Source organism: Notolepis coatsorum, assembly GCF_963971535.1.
Source record: "Notolepis coatsorum genome assembly, chromosome: 13".
Taxonomy (NCBI): Eukaryota; Metazoa; Chordata; class Actinopteri; order Aulopiformes; family Paralepididae; genus Notolepis; species Notolepis coatsorum.
This window is the reverse complement of record NC_140177.1, coordinates 86535854-86562502: the sequence shown is the minus strand read 5'-3', so window position 1 is coordinate 86562502 and position 26649 is coordinate 86535854. Positions and strand designations below refer to the sequence as shown.

The 26649-nt window shown below is 42.6% G+C and overlaps 1 protein-coding gene across 1 annotated transcript in view; it reads right to left on the bottom strand.

The window, feature by feature from the left end:
* The window catches only part of astn1 (astrotactin 1), a gene marked incomplete at both ends in the record, with an annotated part of 1409859 nt that overhangs the window by 858382 nt on the left and 524828 nt on the right, over nucleotides 1-26649 (bottom strand). The window contains 2 exons of the mRNA XM_084327731.1: nucleotides 2822-2896; nucleotides 19153-19237. Coding sequence (XP_084183857.1) covers nucleotides 2822-2896; nucleotides 19153-19237 — 160 coding nt within the window. The remainder of the gene's footprint in view (nucleotides 1-2821; nucleotides 2897-19152; nucleotides 19238-26649) is intronic.

Below are 26649 nucleotides of genomic sequence, written 5' to 3'. Positions count from 1 at the left end.
CTAGTTTCATTGATATGCTGTGTATAAACAACATTTTAAATAATAAGCTACTTATAGTAGTACATAAAAACAATAATAATCATAAATAGAGGCCTTGCACAGAATAGCAACCATTGTTTTGTACAGTACATGGTAATGGAAGAGACAATGGTTGCTATGTGCAAAACAACGGTTGATAATATGAGAAATATACGCGTCAACAAACATTTTATAATTTTGCAATGTGTATACCATCCGTGTTAAGTTTCACTTTCGGTTTTGGTGAATTCCACCTCCTTTGCTTAGCTTGTTAGATTTAGAGGAAGATCGTATTTACCATTATACAACGACATGCAAATTTCTCGATTCTGATTGGCCATTCACACGTCTTTATTGGCAACAATCCACGGTCCTGGGCTCAGGACACGCCCACAACCAAATCACATAACCCTCCCCGGCTCACTCCGGGAGAAAACAAGATCGCGGACAATAAATGGTTATGTTGAAAGCACCATAACGACTAAATATGAAGCGATTCTGTCAAGGGGAATGTGTTAGTCCTTTAAACAATGTTGGATGATGTAATTGATGGGTCTTGACTCAATCTAGAACAAAAGAAAAATCGCGGATTGATTGATAGATTAATTGATTGATTTAAATTTCTTCCTTCCTACTTTCTACTGACTGCAGCGTTCTCTCTCACACTGTCGCTGGCGTACCCACAAACACACACACACACATACACACACACACACACACACACACACATACACACACACGCACACACACACTGTGACACACACACATACACACACACACGCACACACACACACACACACACACACTCCTGTCTGCAACAGCGGGGGAGTCAGACTGAGAGAGAAGCAGCGCTGTTTTAAGTGAGCATGGTCTATTGAATTGATTGATTGGTTGATTGCTAATTTTATTACTGTACCCCTGGTTTCCAACTGGTTAAGTTTAGGCTAAAAGAAATAAATAAAAAAATAGGGCGAAGAAAACGTTTTTTTCCTATAGGGCAAAGAAAACGTTTTAATTTGTTTTACCTACTTTATATTCTGCATCTGGTAATAAAATTTTCAATCAATCATTCCAATAATACACAGTTGGATGTGTTAGTTGGTTGGATGCACTTCAAGCTGCTTCCACATGAGGCAACTTCTCTCAATCATTCCAATAATACACAGTTGGATGTGTTAGTTTGGTTGGATGCACTTCAAGCTGCTTCCACATGGAGTTGTGGGAACTACTTTTTCTGGCGGATGGTTTTTTCAATAAATCTTCGATTAATGTGTGTTTATTGTATAGAAATAAGGTTGGATGAATCTGGCAGTTGTATAAAAGCTTTACACCACGTGCAGTCGTGATTTGTGACCAATAAACCATGCCTAGGGGGGTCTAACGACCCTCGGCTGCGCCTCGGGCCTAACAACCACCCCTAGGCATGGTTTATTGGTCACAAACCACTCCTGCGTGTGATGTAATGCTTAAATACAATTGAAGCACAGGGGCATCTTTACACTCCTCCAGTGCACTCTTTTGGTTTTCTACATCACCCCATCGCTCGTGGTGTGCATGTGCATTCTTGTGCGTGTGCTGGAAGACCATGTGATACACAAGCTTCAGGGACCCTTTTCCTCCTACTGTCCTCTATAGCAGTTCCCAAAGAGCCACCGTGGGGGGATCGCCAGATGATAAAAAAAATATTTAAAACTATTTTTTTTAATGCAGTCAGGCCACTGAACTTAGAAGCAGGCCAGGCCAGTGTTTCTAGTTGCAGCAGTGCAATAGTTAGATAACCTAGGTGGGGAACAGCCAGGAGATCACTGCAACTCACACAAGTTTGATCTCAAGTGACTATCTGGTAAAATAAAGGTTAAATAAAATAAAAATCTCTCTCTCTCTCTATCTCTCTCTCTCTCTCTCTCTCTCTCTCTCTCTCTCTCTCTCTCTCTCTCTCTCTCTCTCTCTCTCTCTCTCTCTCTCTCTCTCTCTCTCTTGCTCTCTTGATTGGTGGAGGCGGGACCCTTACAAAAAACGGTTGTTGCTAATCATTGACACATGCTAGCCTAATAATCCCCCCCCCCCCAGAAAAATCTACTTTGCATTTGATATATTGCAAATATATGCCATCACACAGACTGGCATTTAAAGGGTTAGAATTATAAAATTAATATGTGGTGTTATGATCAGGGCTGAAGTTGAATAAAAGATTGTATTTTTTTCAATCTGACATTACAAAAAAACAGAAAATCCATCAAAATCAGTGTTGTTGCTAATCATACATATATTAGCCAGTTTTTTAACAATAATTTGTGATGCCATCACAAACACTGGCATTTAAAGGTAAATAAAAAAATTCCTGCACCAGAATGCAGGAAATGAAGTCTTTGTAACAAAAGATTTCCTGGTGGGGGACCCCCAGACCCACTGCTTAAAAAGTGGCCTGACTGGGGCTATATTTTGCAATATATTTCCTGGCCTGAATGATTTCCCCAGTCCGGCCCTGGTTAAAAGCCTCCAATGCTTATTAGTGTGTGTGCGTTTAAACGTTTGCATGTGTCAACCATACATTTCCATTTAAAAAAATTATAAAAAAAAGTATAATATACATTTTCTTTTTTTTACCTCCTATAATAGTGGGGGCCGCGTCTCTCTGACACCGTTATTTGGGGGTCGCGGCCTGAAACGTTTGGGAACCCCTGCTCTATAGGACCAATTTCAGCAATTAGTGGTCAACAACTCCATTGGACAGTTTACAAGTTATCCCTTACCTGAAAATGTGATTAGATGAAACTACCTTTTGTTGGAAGTTATCCCTTACCTGAAAATGCGATCGGAGGGTTGTTCTCCCATCACAAGATCAAAACCACGCTGGAAAATAGTGTACGGCCAGGGACTGGAAGGAAATAAACAAGAAAAGATCAGCTGAAAAGACACACACACACACTTACACAGAAAGAAAGAGAGAGAGAGAGAGAGAGAGAGAGAGAGAGAGAGAGAGAGAGAGAGAGAGAGAGAGAGAGAGAGAGAGAGAGAGAGAGAGAGAGAGAGAGAGAGAGAGAGAGAGGGGTTATATAGAGTTACAGAGAGAGAGACAGAGAGTGAATGAGACATACAGAATGCAACTTTGTTAGAATAAATTCAGATTCAGATTCAGATTCCTTTATTGAGCCATTTGTGTAAAACACATTGGTAATTGTTGCAGAAATACAGTGTATGCATTCTTTCTTTTTTCACAGTAAACAAACACCAACACAGACAAGAAACGAAAACAGTGCAGTGGGGGATTAATCAATAAATAAAATACATATATATATATATAAAGTGAAGTGTGCAGAGATCCAGTACGGACTAGTGCAGTGCAGTCAATGTCATTGTGCCAGTGTCACTTGGGGACAGAGGGGGGGGGGGGGGGGACAGAGGGGGGGGGGGGGGGGGGACCTGAGGCATTGATCAGCCTGGCGGCTGAGGGGAAGAAGCTCAGTCTGTGTCGAGCTTTCACAGCCTTTGGGATCCTCAGCCTTCTCCCAGAGGGGAGCAGGGTGAAGAGGCTGCGACCGGGGTGGGATGGGTCGGCCATGATCTTTCTCGCCCTCTTCAGCGCCCTGGAGTCGTGCAGGGACCTGAGGGAGGGCAGGGGACAGCCGATCACCCTCTCCGCGGAGCGAATCACCCGCTGCAGCTTGGCAATATCTTTTGCCGCTGCAGCGGGGAACCAGGGGATGATGGAGTGGGTGAGGATGGACTCAATGATGGCCGTGTAGAATTGGGCCATCATGGTCCTCGGCAGTTTATATTTCTTCAACTGCCGAAGGAAGAACATCCTCCCCTGGGCCTTCTTGAGCAGGCCCGTGATGTTGAGCTCCCACTTCAAATCCCGGGAGATGGTCATGCCGAGGAATCGGCATGACTCCACGGAGGTCACCTGAGTGCCTCCCAGTATGATGGGAGGGGGCAGGGCTGCTTTCTTCCTGAAATCCACTACCATCTCCACTGTCTTTTGAGCATTGAGCTCCAGGTTGTTGCAGCTGCACCAGCTCTGCAGCCTCTCGATCTTCCTCCTGTAGGCCGACTCGTCCCCCCTGGAGATGAGACCCACCAGGGTGGTGTCGTCAGCGAATTTCAGGAGTTTGACCGAGGGGTGTAGAGAGGCACAGCTGTTGGTGTACAGGGAGAACAGTAGTGGGGATAGAACGCAGCCCTGCGGGGAACCGGTGCTGGTGGACCTAGAGCTGGAAATGCTCTTCCCCAGCCTCACCCGCTGGGGAAATGTGTTTAGCTCGTTCGCCAGGGGGAGGTTATCAGGCGCCTGTGGTGACTTCGGCTTGTAGTTTGTAATGGTCTTGAGGCCTTTCCAAACGGAGGAGGAATTCCCCTCAGAGAGCTGCTGCCGCAGTTTCTCTGAGAAGCGAAGTTTCGCCTCCCTCACCTCTTTGGCAAATTTGTACTTGGCCTGCCTGAACCGATGAGCATCACCACTGAGCCTGGCCACCTCCTTCTCCGACCTCAGCCGCCTGAGTTGGGCTGAAAACCAGGGTTTGTTGTTGTTGTAGATCTTCCTAGTGCGGAGGGGGACACACACCTCCTCGCCGAGGCTGATGAATGATGTCACAGTGTCTGTGTAGTCATCCAGGTTGTTTCCAGCCTCAGGCCCCGCCCACTCAACAAAGACCTGGTCACAGCCTGCCCTCTCCAGCCAGGCGCGGAGACACTCGCATGCCTCACTGGACCACACTCTGAAGCTCCGCACTACAGGTTTTGATTGTTTTAATCTCTGCCTGTAGCGAGGGATCAGGTGGATGAGATGATGATCACTGTTGCCCAGTGCAGCACGGGGGACAGAATGGTAGGCTTGCCGAATAGTACAGTAGCAGTGATCCAGAGTGTTCACTCCCCGAGTTGGGCAAGTGACTTGCTGCCTGTATTTAGGGAGAGACCGGCTCAGATGAGCCTGGTTAAAATCCCCCAATACAACAACAAAAATGGGACAGCATAGTGCAGTCTTGAAGGAACATGGCAACATTATGGAAAATGCTTACCACCTTCTCCAGAGTCAGACAAGAATATACTGTGCCTTAAATAGAAAGCTATCTGCCTGCAAGCTAGCATAGCACAAATTAATGGAAACGGATATGTACCACTACTAGCCTAGTTTAGACATATTTTTGTCAGATAAAGAGAGATGTGCTGAAGTAACACACACTGTGTGCTGTCCCAGGATAGACACAGACAGGCGTGTTACTGATGTGTTGAAAAACAACCCAACCCTGTTAGCAAGCACCCCCAAAATTGGCCATTTTAGTTTTAGTTTTTGAGGCCTGCATACTTTTTTTGCAAACCAAAACAACATACTTTATACTTATAGCACATGCATGGGCCTGGTGTCCTTTGAAAGATGACATTCTGAAGTTTCTGATTCCAGAAAGAAAATCACTTTTAGTGCTAACGTAATAGAGGTACATAGGTCTGAACTTAAGTTGTAAAACAACTTGTTACTCAAGTTTTTCTGTAGTAGTTAGTAGTCCAGAGGTAGTATTTCCCCAGAAGGTGGTATGGCTTACAAATCCATACAGAGCCATATCCTGAAGCCGTGTGTAGTACAAATCCAAATTTCATAAAGATCCATTCAGAAATTAGTGATTAGGAGTTATTTTGGTAAACTGTGTACAAAGAAAAACTCAGTTTTCTCATAGACTTCAATTAATTTGGCTTCCTGTTAAATTATTTAGTTGTTCACCTAGATCCCTGATTCACACATCCCCACATGGGGTATCATTGGAAGCCACACTCATTGGATACAACGATCCACAATCATTTTCGAGATCGGATCTAGATTGACGGAACTACTGCAGCCTGAGTCGGGAGTGGTATTTTGCGCAATACCGTGTACATACCTCAAATACCGGCATGTAACTCGAGAACCGCTGAACGGATTTTGTCGGATTTTGTCGGATTTTGTCGCTATCGACAGGCAACAAATAAGCCTTCAATTCGATATATATATTGTATTACAAAATATGCACAACCAAGCCACTAGGGGTCGCCAAAGTGCCGGTTGCAAAAAGTCAGAAAAACTGCCCTGATATAGGCTGTCGCAGCTTAAGAGGTTCTCCAGCGTACAATACTCTCATGCAAGTTGACATTCTGATGCAACGGCTACTGCCCATTGGATGCTATGGAGTTCTAGACTTCTGAGAGAATATAAAAAAGGTTTAATAGCAACACAATTTTGAGCCAGATCATGTCCTCATTTGAACACATCTACCAGGCATGTCACCACGTCTATTTTTTAGGAGAGTATATTCCACGCCCCGCGTCAAAACATTATTTTTCAAACCATAATTCAAACACGTTTCCTGCCACTGTCCAACGTGGCCACAAATAAAAACATATAACATTATGACAGATGTAGCACAAAAAATGCAGATTGAAAAATGTGTTACTCAGCAGCTGGCACTTAATATAATGTCTGGCTCATAACTGTGTCTACCAGTGCCAGGGAGAGGAGACAGAGGACTGGGGGGGGGGGGGGGGGGAGAGATAGAGAGAGAGAGAGAGAGAGAGAGAGAGAGAGAGAGAGAGAGAGAGAGAGAGAGAGAGAGAGAGAGAGAGAGAGAGAGAGAGAGAGATAGCATGAGAGATAGGGAGAGCTAGAATGACAGGCAGAATGATGGAGATAAATAGGGAGAGGCAGCGTGGGGACTGAGCAGTCTGGTGGAGTGAGAGAATAGGAGGGAGAGAAGTGAGGGGGGCCTACGTCCCTCTGGGTGAACTGAGACTGTATACTGGAGGCAAAACAAGCATCCTGGAAGTGGGTAGCGGGCCCTGGTTGCCAGAGGCACTGGTCATTAAACATGTAATCCCCCCCAGCGTAACCACTCTCTGTCATGGAGTGTCAGAGGAGAGGAGAGCAGGCACGGGGGAAATAGAGGAGGAGATGAACACATTATGACAACATTCTAGGAGAAGTGACACAATTGGATGTAATTCTGAACCTTCACTGAACCTGTACAGGGATGAGGAGAAAACATCTTTATAATAAATTAATAAATACATAAAGGAAATGGAAATTAGGCAGTCAACTCCCCCTCTGTATTTTTGGATGTGAAGCGTCTCATAATCCTCACTCACTCTGGCACTCTGCCCCTTGTGGCAACTCGCAGGCATGACACTATCATGTGTAAAACCAGTTCCATAGTAATTCTCCACTGGACATGTCGTACAGCCATTTTTTGGATGTTCTTTATTATTTATTTTCCCACCAGCAAATGTCTTAGTTTCAACAACAATGTACTGGTGAAACAGTTTTGTGTTAATAGGAGAAGTATTTCTGAGGTAATTTGATTAAACATTTGATTGACATCCCAATTCATCTGACCTAATAAGCAATGTTATGCTTATTTTAGGATACAAATAGTGCGCCATCATAAAATACAACTATGTGCACCCATGCGAGTCATTAAAATGTTGTAGTATGCCTTTTAATGTCATGACGAATGCTTCACATAAGGGTACCACCTACGCTGTCTATTTTGGTGGATCACTTTTGGTGGATGCTGCAAAAAGAAAGAAAGGGCAGAATCACTGGACTAAAACATCACAAAGCACAATATACAATCTGTTACCTCTCAAAGCAAAGTTTTTGTGGGTACTGATTACTGAACTTTTAGGGGGATTTCCTTGGGGAACCCAGAGAAACCCCCAATAAACCCCCTGGAACCTCTTCAAGGACCCCTGGGCTTTTCCTGGACCCCACTTTGAGAACCATTGTGACAAAGCTTCCTTCGTGACCCACAACTGCTCAGCCGTTGGTGTGAACAGCAGCTCTAAAGTCAAGGACTTTTCAATAATGTGTGCTTGATATAATAATTCATGACCTTGCACCACCACCACTTAAAAAAAAAGTGTGACATTCTGCAGGGACAATCCACAAAACAGGGCTTGAGCCATATGTATGCACAAAACAGGGCTTGAGACATGTAGGCACAAAACAGGGCTTGAAATATATACGTACACACAAAACAGGGCTTGAAAGATACATACACAAAAAACAGGTATTGAAAGATATGTACGCACAGAACAGGGCTTGAAAGATACGTACACAAAACAGGGCTTGAAAGATACATACACAAAAAACAGGTATTGAAAGATATGTACGCACAAAACAGGGCTTGAAAGATACGTACACAAAAAACAGGGCTTGAAAGATACATACACAAAAAACAGGGCTTGAAAGATATGTACGCACAAAACAGGGCTTGAAAGATACGTACGCACAAAACAGGGCTTGAAAGATACGTACGCACAAAACAGGACTTGAAAGATATGTACGCAAAAAACCGGGCAAAGCTTTGGTAAAGCTTTCACATTGCATATGTATCTAGGTACACTAATGTAGAAAATGCAGGATATACAATGCATCATACAGTAGGCTATGTGTACCTATGATTGACCTAATTTAGAAAGGCCTTCATGTTAAAATACAGTTTGGAATTTGTGTTATATAATACTTGTACTGTTTGATATCCATTTTTTATTAAAAATAGAAATAAAGCAGTAAGGGATACAACTGAAATGGACAACCATTCTTAGTCTAGTGCTTTTCAACTCTTGGCTGTCACATATTCTGCATATAGATATCCTTATGCAGAGAGTTCATTATATCTATGACCGTCAGGATAATGAACAAATTCAAAAGATTGCAAAGGATGTGTATGGGAGAAGGTTTCCAATTACCCTAGTCTACACACTAAAAACAGATGGGTCAATTATATAACTAAATTTCTTGGTTAATCGTGTTGGGTTAAAATTATGGGTTAATTCTCTGAGCATAACCATTATTTGGGTTATTGAGATTTAATTTTGACCCAATTTTGACCCAATTTGTGAGTTATAATAATTATGGGTAAATTTTCTGAGACATAACCCATGTGTTGGGTCAGAGAGCTGGGTGTTTCCGCCGGGATCTGCAAAGCTACACCCCTCCCCCACTGGGAACTATATGTTCCATTCAGTCAGACGGTCATGTTCACAGTCAACACGGTCCCACGTTCACAGTCAACACGGTCCAACAAACCCTCTTCACGATCACGGAAAAGACTTCACTGACTCAAGGTAAGATCTCGTTTCGTTAGCACAGTATTTATATCTCAACCCATCCATTGTACCTATTGCGTCGTGTTAACCATGCACTGTGAACGTTGTGGAACTAAATTACCTAGCTCTTCACAGCTATCTGTCGCGTCATCAGCTAGCTAGCTAGCTAGCTATCCACCGCAAGTTGCAACTTAGCTACTCATTTCTATAATCTCTAACCTTGTAAAAATATGTGGTAACCTCTATTAATAAATAAGCCACACGACACGACACGACACATAAATCATTACCGTTCAAGCATGCTACCGAAAGTGACCAAGTCTATGAGTATTACAAAGGTTCTGGCTAGTAGCTAGGCCTAGTTAACCAGTACTAGTAACGTTACTGTTATTGCAAATTTTATCGTGTTTTGGGTTGTAATGATACCAGATTAACTGGAGATTATCTATAGCTGTGTAACGTTATATGATTGATATCTTTATTAACCATATGTGTGTAATAAAGCTGTTGTCCTCTCAATGCGGTGACATAGCTGGTTGGCTAGCTAGCTACATACTGTGATTTAGAGCCATTTTGCGCCATTTTGAGGTCTACATTTTCCATCATCTCTCTAATGTCCCGCGATTCGAGCATCAATTTACAACATCCTATACTAAATTAAGCAGTAGACTGCGGAAGCCAGACATGTGGTGAGGCTTTTTACACCTGAATTCAGTGCTAAATATTCTAGGCTGCTATGTCATCTAGTACTTGGCCTATCGTGCACACGTGGCTGAGTACTTGGGCATGAGGCATTAATTAATTGCAGATGTGTTCATTTCCACATTGCTTTCTTTTGTTTCAGGCCAGTCTTGATGGACAGCTTTGTCACAGAAAAATTAATTGAGTGGCAATTGCCAGAGCTCACAGACAGTTTTAAAGGTGAGCATTTTTACTTTCTTGACCATGAAAATGTTTCCATGACTAAGCAGTATAGGGTTTCAACACACATGCACACACATTATTCTGTTCTTCATCTTGGTTCTCATCCTGTTCTTGTTCTGGTCTCTGGTCCTGTGTTGGAGTTTGCTGCCTGGACTGTAAAAGTCTTTCTTTGTTTTCTGTCTTTTGTCTTTCAGATAAAGATATTGATGAGGAGACGTTTCAACTTTTAGATGACGAAACAATCCGGAACCTCATCCCCAAAATAGGCCCCCGGCTCAAGTTCTCAAAACTTGACAGAGAATTTGTAAGTGATCACTAAGTTAAGAGTTCTAACATATCAAGGCAGATGGCGTATACATGCTTTAAATGCAAAAGGCTAATTCCTGGTGATGCCAAGTCTCTCTTTTCACATTTACGAGTAGCACACAATATAAACGCTTCATCCACTTATATCCAATGTTGTGAGGGAGTTTGTAGCAGAACATTTTCTTTCATTCGGTCTTACAGAAAGCACTTGCAAGGAGAACATAACGACAACCAGGCCCTGGCCCAGCCACCTAATGTACCAAATCAGGCTGCTAATATTTTCAATGCTGAAGAGCTAGTACTTTCTTGACCATGAAAATGTTTCCATGACTAAGCAGTATTGTTCAGTAGGGTTTCAACACACATGCATGCACACACAAATTATTCTGTTCTTCATCTTGGTTATCATCCTGTTCTTGTCCTGGTCTCTGGTCCTGCCAGCCTGGTCCTGTGTTGGAGTTTGCTGCACTGGATGGCACTGAAATTACTGTAAAAGTCTTTCTTTGTTTTCTGTCTTTGTCTTTCAGATCAAGATATCGATGAGGAGGCACCACCAGTACCCCCCTCACCAGAACCAGCAGTACCTCCCCTCACCAGAACCAGCAGTACCTCCCCTCCCCAGAACCAGCACCTCCCTTCACCAGAACCAGCAGTACCTCCCCTCACCAGAACCAGCAGTACCTCCCCTCACCAGAACCAGCAGTACCTCCCCTCACCAGAACCACCGGTACCTCCCCTCACCAGAACCAGCAGTACCTCCCCTCACCAGAACCAGCAGTACCTCCCCTCACCAGAACCAGTACCTCCCCTCACCAGAACCACCAGTACCTCCCCTCACCAGAACCAGCAGTACCGCTTTTGGAGTTCGCAAAAGAGGGGTGGAGTTCTAGAGGAAGCAAGGTAAGCAAAAAAAAACATATAATGCGCAGCTCCTCCCCCTCAGGGAATGCTACACCCATTTGCAAGGGGTCTGCTGCTTCAGAGAGCCTATCTGCTGCTTTAGAGAGCCTATCTGCTGCTTCAGAGAGCCTATCTGCTTCAGAGAGCCTATCTGCTGCTTCAGAGAGCCTATCTGCTTCAGAGAGCCTATCTGCTGCTTCAGAGAGCCTATCTGCTGCTTCAGAGAGCCTAACTGCTGCTTCAGAGAGCCTATCTGCTTCAGAGAGCCTAACTGCTGCTTCAGAGAGCCTAACTGCTGCTTCAGAGAGCCTATCTGCTGCTTCAGAGAGCCTATCTAATGCTTCAGAGAGCCTATCTGCTGCTTCAGAGAGCCTAACTGCTGCTTCAGAGAGCCTATCTGCTGCTTCAGAGAGCCTATCTGCTTCAGAGAGCCTAACTGCTGCTTCAGAGAGCCTAACTGCTGCTTCAGAGAGCCTATCTGCTGCTTCAGAGAGCATATCTGCTGCTTCAGAGAGCCTATCTGCTGCTTCAGAGAGCCTATCTGCTTCAGAGAGCCTATCTGCTGCTTCAGAGAGCCTATCTGCTGCTTCAGAGAGCCTAACTGCTGCTTCAGAGAGCATATCTGCTTCAGAGAGCCTAACTGCTGCTTCAGAGAGCCTAACTGCTGCTTCAGAGAGCCTATCTGCTGCTTCAGAGAGCCTATCTGCTGCTTCAGAGAGCCTATCTGCTGCTTCAGAGAGCCTATCTGCTTCAGAGAGCTTATCTGCTGCTTCAGAGAGCCTAACTGCTGCTGTAGAGAGCCTAACTGCTGCTTCAGAGAGCCTATCTGCTGCTTCAGAGAGCCTATCTGCTGCTTCAGAGAGCCTATCTGCCGCTTCAGAGAGCCTATCTGCTGCTTCAGAGAGCCTAACTGCTGCTTCAGAGAGCCTATCTGCTGCTTCAGAGAGCCTATCTGCTTCAGAGAGCCTAACTGCTGCTTCAGAGAGCCGATCTGCTGCTTCAGAGAGCCTATCTGCTTCAGAGAGCCTAACTGCTGCTTCAGAGAGCCTAACTGCTGCTTCAGAGAGCCTATCTGCTGCTTCAGAGAGCCTATCTGCCGCTTCAGAGAGCCTATCTGCTGCTTCAGAGAGCCTAACTGCTGCTTCAGAGAGCCTAACTGCTGCTTCAGAGAGCATATCTGCTGCTTCAGAGAGCCTACCTGCTTCAGAGAGCCTAACTGCTGCTTCAGAGAGCCTAACTGCTGCTTCAGAGAGCCTATCTGCTTCTTCAGAGAGCCTATCTGCTGCTTCAGAGAGCCTATCTGCTGCTTCAGAGAGCCTATCTGCTCCAGAGAGCTTATCTGCTGCTTCAGGGAGCCTAACTGCTGCTTCAGAGAGCCTAACTGCTGCTTCAGAGAGCCTATCTGCTGCTTCAGAGAGCCTATCTGCTGCTTCAGAGAGCCTATCTGCTCCAGAGAGCTTATCTGCTGCTTCAGGGAGCCTAACTGCTGCTTCAGAGAGCCTAACTGCTGCTTCAGAGAGCCTATCTGCTGCTTCAGAGAGCCTATCTGCTGCTTCAGAGAGCCTATCTGCTTCAGAGAGCCTAACTGCTGCTTCAGAGAGCCTATCTGCTGCTTCAGAGAGCATATCTGCTGCTTCAGAGAGCCTATCTGCTGCTTCAGAGAGCCTATCTGCTCCAGAGAGCTTATCTGCTGCTTCAGAGAGCCTAACTGCTGCTTCAGAGAGCCTATCTGCTGCTTCAGAGAGCCTATCTGCTGCTTCAGAGAGCCTATCTGCTGCTTCAGAGAGCCTCTCTGCTGCTTCAGAGAGCCTCTCTGCTGTAGAGAGCCTAACTGCTGCTTCAGAGAGCATATCTGCTGCTTCAGAGAGCCTATCTGCTGCTTCAGAGAGCCTATCTGCTGCTTCAGAGAGCCTAACTGCTGCTTCAGAGAGACTATCTGCTGCTTCAGAGAGCCTATCTGCTGCTTCAGAGAGCCTATCTGCTGCTTCAGAGAGCCTATCTGCTGCTTCAGAGAGCCTATCTGCTGCTTCAGAGAGCTTATCTGCTTCAGAGAGCCTATCTGCTGCTTCAGAGAGCCTAACTGCTGCTTCAGAGAGCCTATCTGCTGCTTCAGAGAGCCTAACTGCTGCTTCAGAGAGCCTAACTGCTGCTTCAGAGAGCCTATCTGCTTCAGAGAGCCTAACTGCTGCTTCAGATAGCCTATCTGCTGCTTCAGAGAGCCTATCTGCTGCTTCAGAGAGCTTATCTGCTTCAGAGAGCCTATCTGCTGCTTCAGAGAGCCTATCTGCTGCTTGAGCCTATCTGCTGCTTCAGAGAGCCTAACTGCTGCTTCAGAGAGCCTAACTGCTTCAGAGAGCCTATCTGCTGCTTCAGAGAGCCTATCTGCTGCTTCAGGGAGCCTATCTGCTGCTTCAGAGAGCCTATCTGCTGCTTCAGAGAGCCTATAGGTTGCACCCACAGAGTTTGGTTGCACCACCAAGCCAAGGTCTGACAACCAAAGTCCCCCAGGCCCCCATAACCTCTATTTAAACTCGAAAGGGCATTGAGGTTTCCCTCATTTACAAAGACGAGTTAAAACCACTGTTTTGAGCACTCCAAAATGTCATTGCACATTCCATTGGCATGAGAAAAAAAAACTTGATTTAATTGAGCTCCCTTGTATAGTTGGTATAAACCTGTTATCTTGCTTATGATTTGCTGTCAACCCAAGATTCACCTGTATTTAACATTCTTTCTTTGCTTATGTGCTTGTTTTAGGTTGGGACAAATATGGTGGAGTACCTCCAGCAGGCAAGACCCTCTCCCTCGGTTTTGGTGCTGGGAGAACCACACACATGTTGTGCTCAGGCATTCGTGATCTATGCAGGTCGGGCACACCCTGAAAGCACAATGCTCGGGGAAGTTGATACGTGTTTTAAAGCATTTTATGTATTTGACATAAAGTACCCCAGGCAGTGTGTTCATGCATGGGAGTTTCTCCAGCACGTTATATATAATATTGAGGGACCAGAGTCCAAGCATGTAGCATTCTTAAGGACAGCCGTACGTAACGCAAAACTTACAAATGAGGAGGAGGTAGAATAGGTGAAGTAGCAGGAGGGAAGGTGGAGGAGAGGAGGAGGAGGAGTATAAGGAGAGGAGGTGGCGTAGTGAGGAGGTGAAGTAGGAGGAGGGAAGGTGGGGGAAGAGATGGAGGAGGAGGGAGATGGGTAGACGCTAAGTCCCGTATTTCTATATGTATATATTAGTGCTGTCAATCGATTAAAATATTTAACACGATTAATCGCATGATTGTCCATAGTTAACTTGCGATTAATCACAAATTAATCGAATTTTTTTCTTTTTTTCTACCTTTTTTCTACTGATCTTTTTCAAGTTCCAAGTTTTAATACTCTTATCAACATGCGAGTCAACAAATGCTTTCATTATGCAGCCATTTAACACAAAAGGATGACCATCATGCATTGCAAATTTGCATCAAATTCAAAACAGAGTGATGCACAAAATAACTTAAAAGAAAGAAAATTAATTAAAACAATGAATAAAGTGTACATGAAATAATAGGGGAAAGAAAACGTTAGGAACTTGTTACATTCACCCACACAAGGGCTGAGTAATCACACACACCCCCCCTCTCTCTCACACACACTCTCCCAGCTCTCTTTCTCTCTTGCCCCTTCCCTTCTCTCTCACCCCCCTCTCTCTCTATATATCTCACACACACACACACACACTTCAGAAACAAACATAGTATCAATGTCAAATCTAGTAAAAAAAAAATCTTAAAAGTTAATCGTGAGTTAAAAAAAATAGTGGTGTTAATAGAATCGGGCGATAACATGTTAATACCGCATTAACTTTGACAGCCTTAGTATATATGTGTTTTGATCTATCAATATCTGGGGGAGTGTTCCAACAGGGCAGTAAAGCAGTACAAAACCATACCGATATGTATTATTTATTATTTATTATTTAAACAGGAAATCAGTTTGACATGATGTGTTTCATGGGCACTATAGCAGCACAAGCACTTTTTGATGTCCACACGCTATGACATGTATGCAACAAGTGTAATAAATGTTGAAGTTAAATGTATTCTATGCCTTGGTCTGTTCTTTTCATTGATTTCAGCACATTTAGACTGTTATACCTTTCAATCAAGCATCTGTGCCAACCTAATGTAGTGTACTAACTATAGCAGTTGTGTTAATAGGCCCTTTTCACAGCAGCCATCTTGACACAGCAGGGTAAACCTACATCCTGTGAACCAGACTGACACATGTGTAACTAATCATGTTGCTGTGTCCATCTGTTGGTCAATCGTTGTCAATCTGGCTCACAAGATGGCTGCTGTGAATAGGGTCTATTTGACCCGTTTGATGTAACCCAAGATTCAGTCAAAGCAACTATTTTGACCCTTAAAATGGGTCGTTTGTATAACCCAATACGGGGTCAAATCAACTAGGAGGTTGGGTTATTTTGACCCTTAAAATGGGTCATTTGTATAACCCAATATGGGGTCAAATCAACTTAGAAGTTGGGTTATTTTGACCCTTAAAATGGGTCGTTGGTATAACCCAATATGGGGTCAAATCAACTTGGAAGTTGGGTTATTTTGACCCTTAAAATGGGTCGTTGGTATAACCCAATATAGGGTCAAATCAACTTGGAGGTTGGGTTATTTTGACCCTTAAAATGGAAAAGTAAAAGTAAAAGTAAAAGTATCAAAAGTATTCGTTTATTTGACCCAAGTTATGGGTCAAATTAAATAACCAATAATAATGGGTCAAATTAACCCACACACTGGTCGGGCCCTTTTTGACCAGTGAATTGGGTCAAAAATAACCCAAATTGGGTCAAATTTGACCAATCTGTTTTTAGTGTGTATGTGTCCTACTATTGCAATAGGCCTGTCACAGTAAAGCACAATGTTGGATGTGATTTTCAAAATGACATTTAAACAGCCACAGATAAACCTGAAATAGAGAGTAATTACGTTTCTGATCTGTTTCCTTATCATCATTCAAGCCCTGCATGTGCAGAAATACTGGCATTGATATAGTATAATTCAAGTTCATTGTTATCCAAGTTAATTGTTAGTGCTGTTGGCAGACAGTATGCCTGCTTTGATGACAGCCCAATCTCTCTTAAAATATGTAAATAAAGTACTTATTGACCACAGGAAAAAGGTACATAATTGTACATCAAGTAATATTTACATATTTACAAATATGTACATATTACATATTCAAAAATGTTTTACGTTTAATGTTTTCAGAGAATATTTGAGTTCCCCTGCTGGGGAACAAACCCAGGACACTCACAAGTGCCTTTACTTCAAGACTACCAATACACACTTTTCTGATAACCTTGCACGAACCCTAACCTTAACCATAACCCTAACTCTAACCTTAACCCTTACTTTATATCTTAACCACAACCATTAAACATTAAAACAAATTATCATCATCATCATCATCATCATCATCATCATCATCATCATCATCATCATCATCATCATCATCATCATCATCATCATAGTATTGCTGTGTTTGTATCAGGGTGGGTTAGTGGCTTAGTCTAGTGGTGAGAGCACTCACCCACAACCACAAGCATTGTTAGTTCAATTCCTGGGCCCTCATTTATCAATGCTGCGTACGCACATATATGTGCGTAAACCGTGCGTACGATCATTTCTAAGCAAAGTGTGATATCAAATGCAAAATAGGTGGCTATGTTTCAACAGCCAGTTATGGTTAACTGTAACAGGGTGGGACTTAAGGCTTGTTCATGTGCTGCACAATGTCAAGTTGTAAAGAGTATTTTTTGTATGTAAGTTTTATGAATCTGAATATCTTTAGGCATGTGAAGGTTTTCTCATTCCTACGAATGCAAATATTTAGTTTTATAAATGATGCCCCAGGGCATCAGTCAGATGTGACAGCTTGGCTCAATTTAGAAAGTCTGTTCTTGGACAATCAGCATTTTCAGTCAGAGCAGCAGGTAAACGGAACTCAACCCTTGCCCACATCAGAGAAAGCACAAGCTTCAATATTTCTAAAACAACACTTAAAACATGGCTTGAGAGACAAACCAATCATGTGATCATGGACCTTTGCATTGGAACCAATTGTTTTCCACCATGGAGAGTATATGTAATGCATATTTTCTATGATGTTGTTTTATATGTGATGTACTGTTTGTAAACTTTGCTAATTGTATTTGTTTTAATATCTTCCTGCCCAGGGACCAAATATGTAAATGAGCTATGTGGCAAATTCTGACCCAACGGTTGTGTTGTGCATGGCCCCTGTTAAATAAATGAATAAACTAAACTAATAATCAGATATGAACCCAATTAAACATTTATGGGAGATTCTGGAACAGCGATTCCCACTGCCAAAAGATATTTCGCCTTTGCTCTGAATAAATATTTGAATTGATAAGTATTGACCTTGAGTGGGTTGAAATCATGCCAGAGAACAAAAATGGCAATATATAAAACAGCCTAAACCATTACAGTTTGCATTCATTCTTGTGTGGTGTTTACATTTCTGTTATTCACACAATGTTCTCGGGTCTGACATTACAACAATACAGCCATAAAAATACTTAAATGTATCTAAATTACAAGCAATATAGAGAGCATTATGGCAAATATTTGCCATTTACCTCTGCTACGTATATCACATTCATCAATATAAGTGCTATTAATTTCCTTTGTGATAAAATGTATGTGCAGTATATTATGTAATATTATATTACATGGCATGAAAATAAATGCACTTTCCCTGACTCTCCAGTCATCACCATGGCAGGTGGGAAAACCACCTGGGGGGTTTTCAATGTATTAATGTTAATATGTCAAGTTGAGAGATATGGCTGATAATGTGGCTGAGTCACATGTGCTCCACATGTCAGGAAACTGTGTCTGCAAAAATCACAGACGTGTAGACAGACCTACTAAGTAGTTTAAAATACTCCAGTCGACGAACACTCGGTGCTGCCTGCCACTATTGGTCGTCAATAAGATCAGCACCTTGACCTGACAGGTTAATAATGTGTTTTACTGGCGACCAGTGGTGGCAGCACCAAGTGTTCGTTGAGCTTTCCCAGAAAACCACAGAAGAAGGCGCCATTGCCGATTTGAAAGGAGACTTCAGAGAGAAAAGGGTAATTTTATACTGTATTTCAGCAGCAGCTTGTGTTTTCACCCCACTGGTCTTTGTCGAGACTCTTTGAGCTTTCTGTTGATCCCTTAGAAAACACAATGTGAACTTGCAATAATTAGTTAGGATGAGTTTTGACTTAACCCTCAGAATCCACGGTGGTTCGTTATAAAGCCTTGTATGTAATGCATACAAAGTTCGTCAAAACGGCTAAGAGGGAAATCGCGCCAATGTGGAGGGTTGATGCCCACTAGTCGCCAGCTTCTAAAAAAAGATTACTCCACCATCTTTGTACGTTTCATCATTAACTTTGATATACATTAAACCATACCTCGACAGATCATTTACCAAGAATAGGAATCCGATGCAAAAGCTGTCAGACTAATAATTGCCACTCTTCTAAATTGACCTTATCTTTAATGTTTGGATAATAGCACTCAGTCACAGTGTGATAAAGAAAAAAAACGAGTTAATGCGCTACATCAACACTATGCACTCAATTAGCATCCTGTGAACTTGCAGACATTGTGGAGCTGTTTACCGCCTGTTATTTATCTTAACAAAGACTGTTTTAATGAGCTTAACGCCAACACGTTCCTCCTGCACTCGTTTTCTCCCATACAAATGAATATGGCCTCATATAATGGCTTTCGAGGCCCTATACGGTTTCTCGCCATCAATTATTTCCTGCTGATACAGTAGTTGGCCCTGTTAACGAGCTATCATGCCCTATCATGAGGCGATTATCATAACTTACCCTTGATTGGGTCCCCACTCGTTGCGGATGCATAGGTGCTTGTGCACAGGGTCCTTCATGTAGCCGTCTAGGCAAATACAGTCACCTGCAGAACAAAAACACATTGGCATTATGGGAATGTTTTGAAATGTTAAATCAGTGTTTGAAAGCATGTTCTAGATTAACTGGCAATGAAGCCTTCATCATTTCCCCACTAGAAGATTTCCGTCGTACCTTTCTTTTACACCCTCTACAATCGCAAACCGTGTTTTTAATAAGTCCATTAGTGTTCTTTGCTATCATCTTTCATTAAAACAGGTGCTAAACACAGTTATTATAAACCACATTACAGATTGATTTGGTGAATCAATCAGCAACGCCTCAACACAACAGACAGATGATGACCTTAGAAACTATGAAGAATTACCACAGGAAACAGAACTAAATAACGATCAACAACGCATGGCTCAGTTTATCCAATACAACTTAAGCTATTCAGTCAGAAATTATAGAGTATAATTGACCCATCTCAAGCCCCGCCCTCTGTTCTTGATCTTTAAATCACAACCGTTGCTTCCCTCAGAGACAAACAACACTGGTAGAACCACTGGGAACATGACCGTCGCCTCTGTGTCGCGGCAGCCTCCATGCACAGGGCTCTCATCACACTGCACTGACATTAGGTTTGAGCAATTGACGTTTCCAATATGCTCCTTCGCTCGTTTGTCTAAATTCCAGTGCATTCCACTCGCACTCTGTTTGACCCATACAATGCTCTTATCATCCTTTATTCACCCGAATAAGATTGAATTGGGCACATGCGTTTTCCAGTAATGCCCTGCTTCACACTTGTGCAGTTCCAGATGCACTTTAGAGCTGCCCTGTGTTTCTGTTGTTGGTCACTGAGCAGCTGAGGGTAAAATAACATTATGCTGTCTGCTACTTTCCAACTACAAATAGCTCAAAATAAGGCTGCCAGGCTATAGCTGTCCACTGTTCAAAGCGCACTAACATTGGAGTTATGCACAGACAATTATCATGGCTTCCGGTTGAGAAACGTCTGCAATCCCGTCTCATTAAGTTGTCAAAAAACCACAGTATTTTTATGATCATATAGTTTACATAAGAGAAGAACATTATGACAAGACAAGCTACAGTACGTCAGGCCATCTAATTGCACCTAAACCGAGAACAAATCTACTAAAATCTTCTGTGACTTACAGAGCTATCATGGAATGGAACTCATTGTCAAGCTACATAGCTGAAATAGAATCCAAGGCCACTTTCAAAAGGAAGTTAAAGTGCCATCTACTAACGAGCATGCACTGAGCCCTTATGGCATAGCGGTGAAAACCAATTGACTGTTAGTGGTATTTATGTTGGTGGCAGTGAGTGCTGCTCAGGAAGCACTATTTATTTTATTTTAATTATTTTATTTTAATATTTTTTACTAATAAATATCTTGTGTACAATATCATCCTAACTGATATTGATAATGATGTAATTGATGATGTAATTGATGTTGATGTTGATAATGATGTAATGTATTGAATATTGTTGTATCGTTGTGTGTGCCGGACCCCAGGAAGAATAGCTTTTGTCAAGTGCAAAAGCTAATGGGGATCCTAAATAAACATAAACATAAACATAAACACCTAGTCTATATTTCCCTTTCATCCTGATTCCAGTCCAGCATTATAAGGATTGGGATGAAAATCTCGACAATTGGAACATGAGTTGTGTTTTACTCTGCGCTTGAGTTGGCTCTTCTGGCTGCAATTAATTGAAATTCAACGGATGGTGTTTTAAACTTTACAGGTACTGTACAGTAGTTACAATGTGAATTATCTGGTGACCTTGGGGAAAGAGAAAGACCAACCATTAGCAGATATTTACAGTAGGCCTATTCTGGAGATCAGCTGTAGTACTTCTCACACCTACCCCAACCCCTTACAAATTATTGATAGAACATCCTACACAGGCTACACTATTCCAAAGAAAAATTGCATAACATATTTCCAGAGATATCTCCTTTGTGTGAAAAATAACTATGCTATTCGGCCTAAAATACAAGGTTACTGGACTGATATCTAAAACATTTTGTCATAGATAATGAATGTTAAAATACAACCATATCCAGTTATACAGGTTATACAGTATAGGCTATAGATTATAGTTATTGTGATTTATATGTAAGAAGACCATTGTTTTTTATGTTTTATTTATATTAATTAATCTGTTGACTATACTCAACATAGGCGGGCTGGGGGTGGGGGCAGTGGTGCAGTCGTAATATGGGCCAAGGCCAAACGCCACGTGCACGCGCGCTCCCGCGCGCACGCGCATACATGTATCTCTCCTCTTTCATGAGTCGATCCGATCCCGATCATGTGATTTTGAGTATCTGCCGATACCGATCTTTCCCGATCTGATCTTTCACATTAGTAACCAATTTGACGCATTTTTGTCAGAAACTGGCGAAGCGAGACAAGCCCCTCTGTTGCCTCAATAGCCCCAGTCGAGCGTGGCGGGCGGCTCACATTACATTCACCCTGAGCCCCTGAGAATGTGCTTCATACGAGAAATATTCAAAGTTTCAATCTGTTTGCACATTAGTATACATCACAGTGTTCGACTTACGTAATGATTTGCTCCATTTTGGTCTGAAACACAGACAATAATCCTCACAAAGCGAATGTTGACGTTATCCAAGTGAACGTTCTTCATTCAAGCGAGGCATTGCAATCAATACAGCTGTTTGGCAAAGCACCAGCCGCCGAGTCCCCCATTCCTTTGCTTGCTCTAGTCACATAACGTGACGTATTAGATTGGTAGTGTTGAACGCAGCTCTGTTCTTTCCTCCACGCGGAACGTCCGCCTTGCAAACATTGCAACTGACTATTGGACTGGCTTCGGTTTCAATTAAAATGCTTCCAAACTTCTGACATTTTGTCTAGCTGCTCCGAGTCATCAGGTGGACCTGCCGGTGTTGCGGGAACGACGCGTTGTGAGGTCTGCTATTTTCGGCATACGTCACTGTCGTGCGACGGTGTAAATCAAAGGAAATGCGTTTGTTTTGGCAAATTCTTCTGCTCTGTGAGACAATAAATAAATGAATGATGATATGTAATTTAAAACCAAAACTAAGGCCTCAGTATGAGTTTAACACATACGTGGCCAACCACGGATATCCGTGTTTCGGATCCAACGCTTGAGGGCCAACCACATTCCAAGCTACATGTAGCATGTAGCTTGGAATACTTTTTGGGACGCTGAATTCAGTATGCAGTAAAGGAATATAGCATCAGCCAATGGACATATCGATCTACCAGATGGCGATCAATAACTGGGAAATCCTGTTTGGGATCCAACCGGCCCACGGTAAGAGCTTTTTCACGTAAATTACAGCCCGATCGGGCCTTGCTTTGATAGCCAACCACCCGGTCAGCGAATGAGGCTAATGCCGTTATTGGTAATCAATAATCAGAAACAACGTCCCCCGCCCCCCCCTTTCATGCATTCATGGTGGACCATGATACCGATAATATGCATTTTGAGTTTTAGCTCTAGCTTGTGTATAGCCGAAACGCCATTCGATTCAACGTTATTAGCTTAGCGCCTTGTATCTCGCCTTCCAGGAAATACCCCAGAACATTGCGGTATATAGTTCATATTCACGACGCTATAAAATGGGAACATATTGATGAATTTCTTTTTTTATTTAAGGCATATTGAAGGGACAGATTATAGTGTCAATTGACAATGACAATGGACAGATAGCAATAATATAAAGTATAGATGTAGCTCTACAAACAGCCTCACACACAATGAAAGGTTGTTATGATAAGCTGGCCTTATAGTGAGATTAGACGGATCCCAATGGCCGCGAAAGTGTTAAGACGTGAACATGGTCATGTTTGTTGAATAAAACAAAACAAAAATCCAGATCTTCTGAAAATCATGTGATCGGCCCCTGATCCCGATCACGTGATCGGATCGGGACATCCCTAGTGGTAGGTGTACATTGGATTATCGACGAAACCTTACTTGGTTCCAAAGAGGGTCTCGTGTATTATTGGGTTGCAGTCTCTCGTAGGTGCTCTTTGAGAGTGGTTTTGAAAGTGGGTAGTGATTCACATTCATTTACAGCTGTGGGTAGGGCGTTCCACATTGATGTGGCATAATTGCTAAACGTGTTCAGTCCCTTGTTTGAGCCGAATCTGGGTTTAACATGATTAGATGATTTCCGTTCTACTGTAGGCCTACTTGTGCTGTGCATTGACAATACATTTGAATCTAATCTAATCTAATACAAATGGCCTATTTAGCCCGAGTGTATATATGCTGGACATATGCTGACAAACTGGAGACACAAATGGCACAAAACGACACAAGAGGATTATGGCAGGGACTGAAGACAATAACTGACTATTGGACAAGCTGATCGAGCTAGGTCTGAGCTCCGCCCTGAGCGCCTGGGTACTGGACTTTCTGAGCGAAAGACCCCATGCGGTCAGGGTAAAACCAAGGAGCTGATCGTGGATTATAGGAGAGGACAGCAGGAGACGCACACACCACTGATGATTAACGGGGCTACCGTGGACAGGGTGAGCAGCTTTAAGTACCTGGGGGTCCACATCTCAGAGGACCTGACATGGTCAACACACATAGACACAGTAGTAAAGAAGGCGAAACAGCGCCTCTACCACCTGTGACAGTTAAGGAAGTTCAGAGTATCGGGGAAGATACTCCAATCCTTCTACTCAGGAGCTGTAGAGAGCATCCTGACTGGAAACATCACTGCCTGGTATGGAAACAGCACGGCACAGGACAAGAAGGCCCTACAGAGAGTGGTGCGCTCAGCCGAGCGTACCACGGGTATTGCACTACCCCCCCTGCAGGTTCTATACAACAAGAGGTGCAAATCCAGAGCCTGCAGGATAATGAAAGACCCTCACCACCCCAATAACAGCCTGTTCCAGCTGCTGAGGTCAGGCAGACGCCTGCGAACCCCAGCTACTAGGACAGAGCGGCTTAGGCTCAGCTTCTTCCCCCAGGCCATCAGAGCCCTGAACAATGAACATTGAGTGCTCAGAACATTGAACTATCCACACACAAGCACACATGAACACACACACGACACGCACGCTGTGCACGCTCACACACGAGCAGCCACTTAACACTTTAACATGAGCGGGCACACACTCATGTCGCACACACGCACACACGCACACTTATGGCCAAAAGGAAAGGACACTTTAAATTAGAATAACAGGAACAGTGTATTGCACTACCAAAGCTAACTAGCATGTCCCATTATGCTCTGTAAATAACTATGTACAGATACCGAGATGTCACTCCATGTTACCTGTTACCTGTTTACTGCACAATGTTTTTTTTTTTTTTTTTTATTCTATTATGTTGTACCACTGTATTGCACATCGTTGCGGGCAAGACCACCCGCATTTCATTGTACACCTGTATGCCGTGACAATTAAAACTCTTGACTTGACTTGACTTGAGTGGTCCGTTGGCGGGCCGCAGATGACATCACATCATAAATCTGTATGGATTAATGTTGCGTTTTTTTTCCAAATGTAGCCAAGAGTAAAGACCCTAATCCAGCAGTCATAGTGTATATTTTCAGCAATACGTTTGTTTACCAATAGGTTAAAGTGTTATTAGTGAAATATTTGTTTTTGAAATGCATTCATTTACAAGCTATTTATCTACCATTGTGAATCTGCGCCACAATTCTGTTTGTTATCATAATGCAGAGATGAGAACTTGAGCTTTGAATGAGTGTTGACATTTCTAAAAACGACATTACTCATGCCAGCTTCCTGCAAACAAATGATTTGTGGGTGAATTATTTTAATTTCTCTTATTTTTCGGGATTATCTACCACAAAGATTGTCTACCTTCTGTGAACGTTTAGCAAAAATCCACGTTGCAAACCGATTCAAAATGGCGGAGCAGTTTCCATTATAAAGAAATAACTGTACTTACAGTAGATTTCATTCACGGTTCTTGCTGCACGCCTGGTGATACTAAATCCAAATTAACTCCATTGGAAAGAGAAGATTTGGCCCGATCCATAGATGTGTGAGTTGGCTATAATAAGGTCATTTATAGGCCTGATATTGTATATTCTATAATAATATTTTAAATTACATGTGTCCGGATGGCAGAATTCAGTACTGTATCTACAAAACCTTCTGTTTAATCATCTTATCTTTATTCATTTGCTTAAATCTGTTGTACACCTGATCTCAAGAAGGTGCTGAACGAGCTCAGTGGCAGTTTTTCATGCCTGGTCATTTTTAGCATGCTGTTATTTACTGTCAAATATTCAAAGAAAAATCATAATTTATATTCTCCTTTGTTTCATCACAATTTACTCAAGCCTCACAATATTTCTGACACTGGGAATACATTCCCTGAGATCCATAGATGTCCCTAGATACCAAGAACATGCAAATAGCCCTTGTGGAGCAATCTTCCATTTACTTAGGTATGTATTTTTAGGTGGATTTTTTAGAAAATAGGGCTAGGGCTTAACAGGTTAATCTGAAGCACCTTTGTTGAAGTTAGCATTTTGCTCTGGTGTTTCAAGAAGAATTGAGCCTTTACATTTGGTCAAAGTACTTTGAAAAATATCATGGAGTAGCTTTTAATTTATTTTGAATAGACACAGACAACAAGATACACATTTTCATGATTCTTGCCAGCTTGATTAAAAATACAATGTAAATACCAGCCCAGATGGACAGTGATTAGGAAAGCAGCTAATTTATATTTACCAAACAAAAATATACATATACTTGGCACTGTTATTATTTACTGAACACTGAAGGATTTGGGTAGATATAATAGAAGCTACTGTAAAACCATTATTGAGTCATGTAGGCTTAGTTAATATTAGTATTATTAGGGCCGCCAAATGAGTGTCTCTCCATTTGTGAGGGGAAAACAAGAAGTACCTTCCCTGCATTCTAGTGTAACATTACTGTAACTGAGGGATTACAAAACCCTGACTGTATTAAAGATTGTGATAGATTAAACCACTGCTAGTTATGTACTTTAATTACTGACCAGACAGTACATCAAATATAGATGGTGAACACCCACAAGAACACGGCATTGACACAGAAATAGTATTTGAGGGTAATTTATTATTATTAGGCAACGTTAGTGTTGTGAAGGGCCAGATTAAACTGAGAATATACCTTTATTGTTTGATATACTTTGTATATTATTTATATATATACACGGAATATCCCTTTACCTGCGTTCAGACCAGAGTAATATTCGCTCTCCTATTGGACAGCGCCCCCAGGCGCCAGCGCGCAAGCCCCCAACGGCAAGTTCAAAGACAACTGCAGGCATGTCGGAACATGCCCGGAGTCAGCGTAGTGATACCAGACAAGGACTGAGGTTGGGACTAGATATTCACTTAAGTATAAATACAGCGCAAGGTGCGCACACCGTGCTTAGTCGCTTAGTTCAATTCAGTTA